The sequence below is a fragment of the Saccopteryx leptura genome, chromosome 13, assembly GCF_036850995.1.
Source record: "Saccopteryx leptura isolate mSacLep1 chromosome 13, mSacLep1_pri_phased_curated, whole genome shotgun sequence".
NCBI classification, from domain to species: Eukaryota; Metazoa; Chordata; class Mammalia; order Chiroptera; family Emballonuridae; genus Saccopteryx; species Saccopteryx leptura.
The window spans coordinates 47662518-47675748 of NC_089515.1; the positions used below are offsets into that span (position 1 = coordinate 47662518).

The following is a 13231-nucleotide window of genomic DNA, read 5'->3' on the forward strand; positions in this document are numbered from 1 at the left end:
GGCTGCGAGTTTTCACCTCCCAGGTCACCTGAATCATCACGAGGCAAGACTCATCCTTTAGGGCACGGCTGGGGCAGGACACCTTGATCAGGGCAGCTGTCAAGGAGGCCACTGGAGGAAGTCTCCTTCTGCCCGCGGGACGGCCCAGCCCTGGAAGTCCTGGAGGTGGAGGGAGCCTTTGCTATCGATAGCTCCTCCCTAGCTAACTTCCTCCAGCGCTAGCCCAAGAGAAACTCACAGTCTGCTCACTTTCCCGATGTCAATAAACCAACAGAGACATCCAGGTTCCTTTACCAAGAGCAGCGTGAGGAGCCACTGCCCTCACCGCCCTGGGCAGGGCTCCCTCCGGAAATCGACCAGAGGGAACCTGGGGGCTCCTCCTCAGGCGGAACTCCCCTCTCCCCTCCCCCCTCTCCTGCTCCAGGGACAGACTGCCTGGGAGCTCCGTGGATTTCTTTATAAACACATCCTCACTCTTTAAATCAGCCACGTTTGTGAGAAATTAAAGCAACTTTCCATTAGGTTCTATTTTCTTGTTTGTTTTAATGAAAATCGATGCTATTTTCAGCATCTCTGGGCAACACAGGAAGCAGTGGGTCTGCCTGAGAACCTGCCACTAATTTTGGTGTCACAAGCGACCAGCTAGCACACTGAGAACAGCTTGTAGAGGAGCAGCATCCGCCTGCCTTTCCTCCCAATGAGCCCCACTATCCCACAGAGAAGTCAGTGACGCAATTTCGGAGGGCGTGGTGCTAGTACTTTTAAACAGAATTCAGCAAGACTCAAGTTCTCAGGCCAATGTCTGAGAACTGAAGGCCACGCCAACCGATGTATCATTAAATCAGAAATAATATTTAAAATGTGCTTCTAATAAACAACTTTTCACACAAATTCACCCTTTTGAGAGATGTCCCCAAACCCACAACCCAGGAAGTTTTTAAATCCTCTGTAATATGGTCCCAAGTCTTAGAGATGAATACTTTGCATGGACAACTGCTTAACATACTCAAGGACCTACTTGAAAACCACTCGACTTGTTACCAAGTTGTCCTGGACTGAGTTCACAGCGACGGTCTGAGTGCTGTGCGTGGGTGAGCCAGAAACTGCGGCCCCAAGGACATCAGCCAGAGTCATGAGGCTAAAACCTTGTTCTCTGTTTTTGAAAACAGGCAATAACTAAGAACACAAATATCAGAGACAAATCTTAACACATTTCTAAGCTCCCTGCCGCAAACCATACCATGCAATTAGGGAGGGCAAAGAATTATCTGACCTCCTATTTATTTTTAAAGAAGATTTCCTAATAGCAGCAAGCAATACGCCTTCATTTGTCAAAGTTCTTCAAAGAGGTCTTGGCACAGAAGTTTGGAACAGAGCCGACCCCTTATTAGACATCCCCCCCCCCCCCCGACTTAAAACACAAACAACCAAGACACCAGCTTCCTTTGTCGCTGGGCGGCATCAAGCAAAAGATAAAGGAAAACCCACAGGACTGGGAACTACCTTCTACCAGTTGCTGCCTCTTGTTCTCCTTAACTTTTGGCATCAGCCAACTCAGATCTTTAGTGAACTGTTACACACTGCGTATTCCTTCAGCAGAAACTGAACAGCCCATTAATGAGTCGGGCTTAAGGAAATCGGCAGTTAAGAGGAGGGGCCGGCCCTGGCCAGTTGGCTCAGTGGTGGAGCGTTGGCCTGGTGTGCGGAGGTCCCGGGTTCGATTCCCGGCCAGGGCACACAGGAGAGGCGCCCATCTGCCTCTCCACCCCTCCCCCTCTCCTTCCTCTCTGTCTCTCTCTTCCCCTCCCGCAGCCAAGGCTCCATTGGAGCAAAGATGGCCCGGGCGCTGGGGATGGCTCCTTGGCCTCTGCCCCAGGCGCTAGAGTGGCTCTGGTTGCGACAGAGCATCGCCCCCTGGTGGGCAGAGCGTTGCCCCTGGTGGGCGTGCCGGGTGGATCCCGGTCGGGCGCATGCGGGAGTCTGTCTGACTGTCTCTCCCTGTTTCCAGCTTCAGAAAAATACAAAAAATTAAAAATAAAGAGGAGGGGCCAGGACAAAGGAACTGAAATTACAGAACGGCATGGTCGTTCAAGGGCCACCCATCAGAGGAAGGGTTCACCTGCTTGAGTTCTCCACAGTCAGAGCTCTGGAAGGATTTTCTGATACTTCAGTCCACTGATCATTAGGACACAGGCTAAAAAGTTCTGATTATTCTGCTTACTGGACACAGATTCGAGCAAAGTCCATCTGTTAAAAATTCTGATCTTCCTTAAGGAGAGAGGTTAGAGTTCCTTTATTTAACAGACAGGTACGATCTCTTGCTATCATTTCAAACCTAACCAAGCTAACTAAAACCACAAAAACAGCAACCACCACCTAAAATGAGCAATTTAGAAACACATGCTCCAAAATTATTTCTACAACCTCTTGTTAAACATCTCTGGGGAGCGAGGCATCGCCTGGTCTGAGCGGAGAGAGCCTGGATGCAAAGGCACGTAAGATGTTCTCAGCAGCGGGTCTAGTAACCACAGGGCTGATGTAGACAAGAAGAAAGCCACAAAAAAAGGGCAAAGCCATCTTGGCTCAACTGCTCCTATCACAGTTTCCAGAACAGTGGTAAACAAAAAGAAACAAAATGTACAGTGAGATGAGATTATTTGAAACATTTAGAAACATTTTTTTCTGGCTTACTGCAACTAGGGATAACCACCACGTTCAGGTGTCTAAGACTTCTATCTATATTGGTATTTTAAGAGAAAATAAGTAAAATTCAGTTAATTAGGAAAAAAAATGAAAGTGCACTCTCTGCTTAAATAAGAATTGACTATTGATTAGGCTCTTCTTTTACCTTCCTTTTCCTTAAATAACAGACTTCTTTAGTCAATTACGTGCATGCATTTTACTATTTTCATATAAGGAATGTACTCTAAACCTCAGGAAATGTCTCCCTAGAAAGCTGTCTTTCTGAATAACACCCAAAGCAAAACCCATCACACACCTAAACTGGTCCCTACTCAGAAGCTGCTAACACAACAGAACATGAATCAACAATAACTTCATTGTACATCTGTTTGAAGCAAACAAAACAGAACCACTGGCAAGATCCAAAAACACAAACATAACCGACTCTTCTGAAGGACTCCGCCGAGCATTCCAAAGGCTACGTGACGGGCGCTGCAGGAATAGCTGACCAGTCAAGGGGAGCTTTATGTAAATGAAGAAAGAATAGGAGACTCTTCCCCTCCTTTCCCCATTAAAGTGACCGGATCCTAAATCCAGACAGGCTTCCCCTAGGTCAGGTTACTCTGAGGTGGTCAAGGGGCTCCAGTGCTGCCTTTTGCTGCAGCCCCCACCCCCGGGAGCAGGCTACGAAGGACACGTACTGGAGGCTTGGCTCCTCGCGAGTCTGTGTTGGCGATCTGGACCCCTTCCACTTAAGTCCACATGAATGACTCAGCTTTGGGTTTTTTTGTTCTCATATTAGGGAAGAGAGAGAGAGAGAAGGGAGAGAGAATGGAGGGAGGAGCAGGAAGCATCAGCTCCCATATGTGCCTTGACCAGGCAAGCCCAGGACTTCGAACTTGCGACCTCAGTGTTCCAGATCGACGCTTTATCCACTGCGCCAGCACGGTCAGCCCAAGACTCAGGTTTTGATTTCAGTAGAGTCAACAGATGCTGATTTGCCTGAAAACATTCTATCCTGTTGGATCTCTTAGCATTTGCCTGCAGGAGGGTATGCTAGAGTGACTGAAGGCAACTGAAAGAAGGCGCAAAGCAATGCCAGCCTCACAACACATCACCATGATGCACTATGTGGCTGGCCTTTCCAAAGTGCCTTTCCACACGGGGTGTGAGGCTCAGGGGTCGGAAAGGAGAGTTCTGTTAAGTCAAAGGGGACTCTACGAGCACAAGGCAGGCAAATGACTAATGGGGAGGGGGGCTACATTTCCTGAGACTCCTGGGAAGATCCTGAACATGAGAAGGGATGGAGGGAAGGGAAAAAAAAGATTCTGAGTTCCCAAATTACTCATCTTTTCCACTTCCTGCCAAGATACCAGATGACGCTTCGTACACACCACTCCTCATCGCAGGCTCTGTTCTGCAAGAAGCAGAGAGCATCAGCCAATTCCTTCATTACATTTGCTTCTTTGGGGAGACGATTACACACTACTCCTTTCCTTTCAAGCCTTGCTTGTCCCCCTTTTCTTTCTGTAAGTGGCTGGCTGAGCACACAGTCACACACAAACCTAGTGTCACCACCAAATGTTGGGCCTCCTTCGATACCACCTCCAGAACTAAGGGCGGCTGAGCTATGGCCCAGCCATGGGGGCCTCAGCGTGTGCACACTGAAACTGTACCCGTGAGCCTTCGGCGCCCGCTGAGTCACCATCAGGCCCTAGCACCCTGCTCCTTTTTGCTGTCTGATTCTTTCGGTTTAAACTTTAAAACATTAACTCTTTCTCCTTGTTTTAGCTAAGCAATGGAGCTAAGATAACCTGTGACATTTTAGTTCAATTAAGCTATTACTGTAAATCTGAGAACCACTGGCAAAGGGGACTATGACACAGTCCGTGCCTCAGACCAACTCTCCAAACGGAAAACACTCCAATGACAGCACAGGGCCCTCCAGGAAGGAATCTGCTCCCACAAGAAAGAGCCCCTGGTTGACTTAACGTGAAAAGTTACAAGACACACCCCAAAACTCCTATCCTACATATTAGCCAATCTGCCATGTCACTGGTTTTCTTTTAAAATGTCCTAAATGAAATAAAAGTGTTATACTGTGTGCCATCAAGTATATGAAATATTCAGCTAGATGTGAGTTACAATTTTAACACATGCTTTCAAATAAAAAAATGAGAACAAGGATGCTGTTTTGAGAAAAAAATGAGAAATCAGAGGTACACAGGACACGTGCAATTCACACGTCTATCTCAGCATCTAATTCATCTCAGTATTATTAGATTGCCGTACATAAGACAGAAAACAGTTTCATCCAAACAGATAAGGAGGCACAAACATCAATTTTTTAAAAAATGGCTTGCCTTACAATCACATTATAGTCTTCAGTTAATTAGAGGTGGAAAAATATAAACAGGTAGGCTGGCAGCTGAAGTTAATATGTTGATGTTAAATTTTGGTTATACTTTTGAACGTGTATTTTTTACACAGGTTTGAAACTATTTTAATATATGTGTTTGTGTGTGTGTGTGTGTGTGTGTGTGTGTGTGTGTATACTCAAAAATCGGTGGAACTTCCCAAACACCACGTTCCACAAAAAGCGTTCTGAAAACCACAGCCCAGCTATTACAGGATATAAGTACTACACCAGTGGTTCTCAACCTTTCTAATGCTGTGACCCCGCAATACAGTTCCTCATGTTGTGGTGACCCCAAACCAAAAAATAATTTTGGTGGCTACTTCATAACTGTAATTTTGCTACAGTTATGATTCGGAATGTAAATACTTGATAATGCATTATGTATTTTCCGATGGCTTTAGGCGACCCCGCCGGGGTCGCGACCCACAGGTTGAGAACCTCTGTACTACACAGACGTGTGGCTGAGAACTTCTATGAGTCTCAAACCTCCTACAGTTCGTTCTTCTTGATCAGTACCGGACCCCCACCTAAGTGATTCTTCACAGGTTGCACTAGTACCCCTGGGCCACAGAAGTTTCCAAGGGGCAGCCCAGGCGCCCCTCTTTGGGGGAAGTCTAGCCCCCCCTAAACAGACAGCAGAAGCAGCTCCACAGTCCGCGGGGGCCTAGCTATACTTCATTGCGGGAGAGTCAGTGAAGAACCTCTATTTGTTTCATAGGAACAAGAATCAAGAAAACAAAAAAATGGGTGTATGTTGCCTGTGGTTAAGATAGGCGTTCTCCTACATTATATTGCATTATTTTTGCTATCTGACGAATCAATCATATGCCAGTTGCTGGTTCAATTTTGAGTCATCATAGTCTAATGTAAACGAACACCTTATACAGCCAAGGAGGGTAAAACCAACTGTTTTAACCTAGAAACAACGCATAGACACCAATCAATGGCTGTCTAAGATGAAATACACGCACATAAATTAGACAACTTTTTCCCCACTCGAATTTAAGCTGAACAGCTGTCAGGAGCTGGTCCTGGAGAGCCATCCACTCACCATAACTGCACATCAGTGGTTCTCAAACCTGCTGGTCTCTACACCACAAAGAAAAAGAAAAATACTCTTTAGGTCTTCAAAAAAGATTTTCCATCTCTTTGGTCCCTGAACCTTCTGCTAATGTGCTGTGACTCAGGGCGGTGCTGGCAGAGTGGCTGCACGCTGTCAATCAGTCCCCTATCAGTGACACAGCAGCTCGCCCGCGGTGTCCGTCAAGCCCTCCGTTTCCCAGTGACAACTCTGCTCTCTGCCCGTTACGTTCTTGAACCAGACATCAGTATTATCTTGCTTTTTCCGTCAAAGACCAGTTGGCAACCAGGAAAGCCTTTGCAACTTTCAGTGACCCAAGGTTTACATCTCGTCACTCCTATGAACAACATATAAGGACCGTCTTAAATCAGGGGTCGGGAACCTATGGCTGACGAGCCAGATGTGGCTCTTTTGATGGCTGCATCTGGCTCGCAGACAAATCTTTAGTAAGAAAAATAATAACGTTAAAAATATAAAACATTCTCATGTATTACAATCCATTCATTTCCTACCACTCATGTTCATGGTTGCGGATGGCTGGAGCCCATCACAGCTGTCCTCCGGGACAACACCAAATTTTTATTGGATAATGCGTAACGTACACTGGTCGTTGTATGGCTCTCACGGAATTACATTTTAAAATATGTGGCGTTCATGGCTCTCTCAGCCAAAAAGGTTCCCGACCCCTGGTCTTAAATCAAACAACATAGAAGAAGACAATAGAAACACAGTCCCCTTCGATCTCGCCTCTCTTAATCTCTTTCTTCAAATTGTTAACAGTTTGGTGCCTATCCTTCTAGATAAGTCTTGTACTCGTACATAAACAGTGACTACTTAGGTGCCTTCTATAAAATAGGATCATGCATCTAGCTCTATCTATGACCCTTTCAACTCATCATGTCTAGATCGGCGACTCTAATTATTCCAACCACTAAAAGGATAATCACGTGATGGGACAGAGGTGCTGTACACGGCTGCAGTGGCAATTGTCCACCATGTATAAATGTGTCCAATTAACACGCTGCGCATTTAACTTTACACAACATTATACGTCAACTACAATTAAAAAAGAAAAAAGGTTCCTGGCACATACTGCTCAATATTTGTCGACGAACTGCTTTTGAATGAATCACAATACCAAACACAGTACCTTTAAGAGTTCAGGGCTCTGGTTTAATGAATAACTTCATTTAAGGTAAGAAATCAAAGGGTGTAATGATTGATAAGTGAATGTAAAATTATAAATCCTGGCTGAAGTCATCAAGACTCTCTAGAATGTGCACCCAGCTTGGCCCTTACAAATGCAGGTGACATAAGAAAGCCATTTCCTCCTTTATAAGCAAACATAAATCAGAACAAGTCACTAACAGTGCAGAACACTAAAATATTTTTTAAATCTTCATAAAGATCTTTCAAGGTTTTATTTTTACTCTTGAAGTTTTATTCAGTTATATTTAAATCTATCCTCTTAGTTGTATGTCTTATTCTTTCACTAGGGATTCTGTTCATTTCGACCTTTTAATAATTCTCTTTGCTTGCGTGTGCACCTCAGGGGGTGTCTGTGCATTTTCTATGGGGAGCTCAGCTTTAGATTTGCAGGACTGTCTACCAACCACGGGACCCTTCAGATACCCAGCTCTGTCTCAGGGACCCTCTGGTGCTGTTCTGTATTTGTTTCAGCTGGGGTCCCTTGGATTTCATAACTCTTAGCCTGCGATTTCATTAAACCACTAGCAAAAAATTCTTAGCCTGGGTTCTGGTACATACGGACGGTATAAATTTTAATACCAGATTCCTACATGGTGCAGAATTATCACTCAGGGTCCTGGGGTAAGGGCACGTTCCCTTGCGCTTCTGAAGGGGGGATAGGGTTTCTCTGGGCCCTTCAGAACGAATGTTAGCCTTTAGCACTCTCAGTCTATTCAGGGGTTTCGGTTCCAGCGTCCGCTCTGCGCTGAGACCACGCATTCCGCCCCAGTCGAGGGGACGCCGTGTATCACTCCCATTCTGAGTTCCCTCGGGTATTTGCCTTTCTGCAGGCCCAGTTATGTCATTCATTTTTTAAAAGAATATATTTTATCGAACATTTTTAAGTTGGCTAGCAGAAAGGAGGTGTTCAGTCTGCTTTCCTGATGAAGGTTCTTGAATTACAACTTCATACTCCAGTACACCGCCCTCCCTGCTTTTCCCTGAGGCCAGCGCCCCCCACGGGCAGCAGCCTGCACAGGAGGGCTCCGCACCAGGCGTGCGGGGAAGACAGAGAGGCTGCAGCTCCCCTCACACCGACCGAGAGGGAACTGGAGACAGGAACACACTGGCAGCCAGGGCCACACTCAGCCTTGGTCAGGCACGCACTTTACCCGCGACTCTAGCACTCTGGAGAGAAGCGGACGCCCCAGGAAGGGGGGCCCGGGCATGTACCGGTTAACGGTGCCCCCCCTCTCGTCTGCTCTGGGCATGCTGTGGCAAGTGGGAACCTGTAGGTGCAAGTTGACCTGTAGTCAACTCAGTGATCATACTTAGTTTCACCTAAAAACAGAGACTTACACAAACTCCTGCAGAGAAACTACGACTCCAGGACAGTAGTACAAATAGCAATATTAACAACTAACCAGCAAACAAGAAAACGGCAGCGCTGTCTCCCCTTATTCCCAGAATGAGCTCTCTGTCAGTTCAGTATAGGACATGTATGTAATTTTTATGTTAAATGTGCATAACTTGTGTAAGAAGGCTAAAAGTGTTTTGATGATACAGGAACAGACTACACAGTGCTTGGTGACTCCTGTCCTAGGCAGCCAAGTGTGTCCGTAACCGAGAGGCTGACTCTGTCGGCAGGTGAGACACCAAGCTGGAGACAGCCAGCGGTGTCCTCAGAGTGAGTCCTGCTAGAGCCCGGGCTCCATGAGAGCAGTGGGGAGACTGGACAGGGACCTTCTCATTTCCCACAGGTCACATGAAATCTACTACTACACTGGAATTCTCAGTGTGCTAGTGAGCCACACACACAGGAGGACAGACGTGTGAAATGACTGCCCACAGAGACACAGAAAGCTTTGATGAAGAGTCCCCAGCAGGTTTCTGTCTTCGTTTTTTAAATGGGACAGGAAAACAAATAGGGTTGCCGACAACATTTGGGGTATAACAGAGCCATTAAAGTCATTTTACAAGTATATGAGTGGCCCTTTAGAAAGTCCCAGCAGCTGTAACCATAGACTGTGGGCTACATGTTAGCTGCAACTCCACATTCCTGTCCAAGACAGAAAAGAGTGGAAATTATTGTTGTGGCAACTTTGAATCTGCTCAAACTTTAAAAATGTTCCATTTCAATAAGGTAACTATTTTTAGTAACAAATCACTTGGGATACTCCCCACAAATAGCTGACGTCATAGTCTGAGAAGCGATGCTCAGATTCTGCCTTAGTCACTACATAGTCTAAACTGGTTACAGGTGATGGATACATGAATTTACCAAAACTTCTAAACTGCCCTTTTGCTGTTCAGGTTGGCTATCTGACCCCACCCTTACTGGACTATCGCCCCTGAAACAGAAAAGTTCTAGGAAGCTGGTCAGCCACTCCGAGGAGAAGCGTTCCAAGAAGCCAATATCGTAAAACTACAGAAGGGAGCATCCCAGAACTGCTGACGCGACACACACTTGCTCAAAGCTCTCCCTTAACCCTGTAAAAAGTTTGCCTCAGAATCTGTTTGGGTGCACTTCTCCCGGAGGAGTGTCCCAGCAGGTCTTTCTCCTCTAATAAAGCCTGCACACCTGGTGTTCGAGTGCCATCTCATTCTTACAACAGGTATAACACGATGGTGATTGCCTCAGCCCTCTGGGCGCCTGGGCTGGGCTTGGGGTCGCTGGGTCTTCAGGTGGTCAGTTCTGACCACAGTGCCCTCATTGATTTGCCCTGGTGTGTGCTATAAATACAATTATTTTCTATCTGTGTAAACAACAAAATTTGTAGATATAGAGGCTTGAGGTAGGGTCTGCAGACGGCTGCCTGTGGGTCACAGCTAGACCATGAACTCTCGATGTTTATAACATTTTTAAATGGTTAAAAAAATTTTTACTAAACCATGATGCATGAAAGTTAAGTGAAATTCACATTTCACTGTCCATAAAGGATGCTGTGTTACTAGAACAGTCATGCCCATCGGTCGATGTGCTGCCTACAGCTGCTCCTGCACACAAACAGCAGAGTTCAGTAGTGGTGGCCACGTGGCCTAAGATGCTGGCTGTCTGGTCCTGGACAGAAACAGCCGACCTCCGTCTCAGAGCAGCAGCTGAACACCACCAGGAGCCACGCTGTTAGCAGACCTGGTCTCCAGATGGTTTTAGCTGCAGATCCGCCAGGTCAGCACGGGACGTCTCTGCACACGGGGCGCTCTCCCCTGGCGGCCACCCGCCTGGAAGCTGGCCGAAGGCAGAGGCGCACACCGGACTGCAGAGGCACACTGAGCACGCAGGACCAGCGTGGGACCGCCGGGGGCTTTGCGGTCTGTGCCCAGGAGACGGCTCTGATGCGGTACGAACTCCTGGGACAGGCTGTGGCCCCGGGACAACAGAACAGAGTGAAAGCGGGGCCCGCTGAAAAAACAGAGGCTCTCGGTTCTACGTCTAGAATGATTTCTTCAAAGTTATTCTGAAAAGACATGAAAAAGGCTACTTCTCCACAAGCACGAGGAAGAGGCACAGGGTGGGATGAACAGAAAACGAGACACAACCTTTCCTGAGCCGAGAGAGGAAGAAGCGTGGCCCTTACTTGCACAGGTGTAGGCATCCTTGCTGGTGAAGGGCCTCGCACACTGGCTGCAGCCGATCGGCCCCACGACGGAGATGGAACTGAAAGAGTGGCCGTTGAGGATCTTCTTGTCCTTCTCCTTGTCTTTAGAATCTTTCTCCTTCTCCTTAGTCTTCTCCTTCTCTTTTTCCTTCTCCTGCCAAAGAAAAGGATCAACAGTTAGCCGAATGCTAGAAGGCCTGCGCTTTCCCTGGGCTACCCAGACAGCACGTGGTCAGTGGTGGTTGGCGAATGCTTTGAACCCAACTTTGGCACACCAACCCAGACAATTGTTTTTTTAATTAACTTGTGAAAAACCACATGCAGACGGGTCAGGCTAAGCTGTTCTGTCACTGACTTCTTTGTGTTATTTACACCGACAGACACCATGCCCAAGGTCCAGCACGCAGGGAGGCGTCGATCCGGGCCTGGCCAGAGGGAGGAGAGGGACGATGGGGCAGCACCAGCACGAAGACCCTCTGATGTCCTCACACCCCAGTCACACCCCCTGAGTGGGGGCACACCCCTGAGGCCCCCCTTTCCCCCACCAGAAACAGTAAGTACCCCATTTACACATGTTCCACTCCTCCTAGTTAGAATTCCAAGTTTCACGGAAGTTAACTTTGGCCCAATTTTTAAATTAGGTGGAAGACAAATTTAAACTCTGAAAATTAATAAATAGTGATGAGTGCTAAGATCCTTAATAAACTATTTAAAGCAGCCAGGGGCATTTCGGGGGCACCCCACTCTAAGAAGTCTAAGACCGTGGGGTATAGTCATGCTTGCCATAAAAGGTCCTTTTCTTCCACAAAAGGTCCTCTGTTAGGCAGAGCACTTGGCTGGTTAATCAATATTGACTGAGTAATAGCTTTTCAAACCAACTGGACCATAAACTACAGTTCACAGAGGTAGGAAGAATGCATTTAGTAGTTGTCATAATCACTCACTGTATGGTACCCATTTTCCAGGGAATGTGACACTATTGTTGCAATCTAAAAAAATTCCTGGAAAATGAGTACCCCCAAGTCAGTGAGAATGACAACTACTAGACACTTTCTGCTTTGAATCAATGCCTTCTGCGTACATTATTTCATCTGAGTCAAGAACTCTCAAGTAGGCAGGGTGGGCACTACGCTTCCCATTCCACAACTGAAAAGATACAGGTCATCAATAACAGCTAAGTTTTTGAAGAGTTACTACGTACCAAGCACAGTCATAAGCAACACACAAGCATTTCCTCGTAACAACCCACTGAAGTAAGCTCCAGCACTGATCTGTTTCACAGGTGAGCAGCTGGAGCTCAGAGATGCTCCCTCCTGTACCTGCGGCTGTCCACTAATAACTGCCTGGCCGGGCTGAGGCTCCGCTCCCGTTCACGTCACTACTGCCCGAGCTGGTGACTCACGAAAGGTCCCACAGTGAGTGCTCAGCAGAACCCAGGTCCCCCAGCCTCCTCCTCAGAACAGACACGATGAACGCTTGCTCAGTCTACGATTCACATCAAGTCTTTCTCAGCAGAACAGACAGAAGTAAAATCTAAGCACCCAACTGCTACACTTCAGAGCTAATACAAAAAATACATACAACAAAAAACAAAGAGGAAGGGAGGAAAACTAATGTACTTCACTTTACAAAACAGGAAACTGCTCTGAGTGGAAATAAGCAACCGCTCAAGAACATTGAACTCTAATGAAGATCAATGACAAAAACTGCGTTTTTCAGGTGATTTCTTTCTTTTCGATCTTGCTGAAGGTTTTTCCATGCATAACATGTTCAACGAGAAAGCATTTGGCTTTTTGCTCACAGAAGCTGACCCAGGCCACAAGAGTAAAGCAAACCTATGGCAGCTGACTCTCTCCCACTCTGCGGTGACCTGCAAGTCAGAATACATGATAAAGCATCCCCATCCTCTGCGACAGCCCTTCCAAAGCAGCTGTTCCCCGGAGAGCAACAAGACAGGTAGCTCCATTGTCTCTCCGTGTTTATCAGAACTGAGGGGTTTAAAGCCAGGCTCTTACCTCCCCATGCTTGGGTTCCACGAATCTCACTGTTATGTGAGGGACTTCACAAAAGCGACCCCATCTGACCGACATGCTTGACCCCCTGCCAGGCTGCGGGCTCTCACAGGAGGAGAGGCTCCCGCCGGCAGGGGCAGGGCAGGGCCCAGCTGCCCCGCGCTGCCATGAGAGAGGCCCACGGAGGAAGCCCGGGACTGGCTGAGAAAGGGAAGGGGGGGGGGGGCTGAGGCTGCTGCTTTCAACACAA

At 47.2% G+C, this 13231-nt stretch overlaps 1 protein-coding gene across 7 annotated transcripts in view; it reads right to left on the minus strand.

Annotated features, from left to right (window-relative positions):
* AKAP13 (A-kinase anchoring protein 13) overlaps nucleotides 1-13231 on the minus strand; it is a 288721-nt gene that overhangs the window by 34349 nt on the left and 241141 nt on the right. For all 7 annotated transcript variants that reach the window (XM_066355280.1, XM_066355281.1, XM_066355279.1 and 4 more), the window contains one exon: nucleotides 10949-11123. In XM_066355280.1, coding sequence (XP_066211377.1) covers nucleotides 10949-11123 — 175 coding nt within the window. The remainder of the gene's footprint in view (nucleotides 1-10948; nucleotides 11124-13231) is intronic.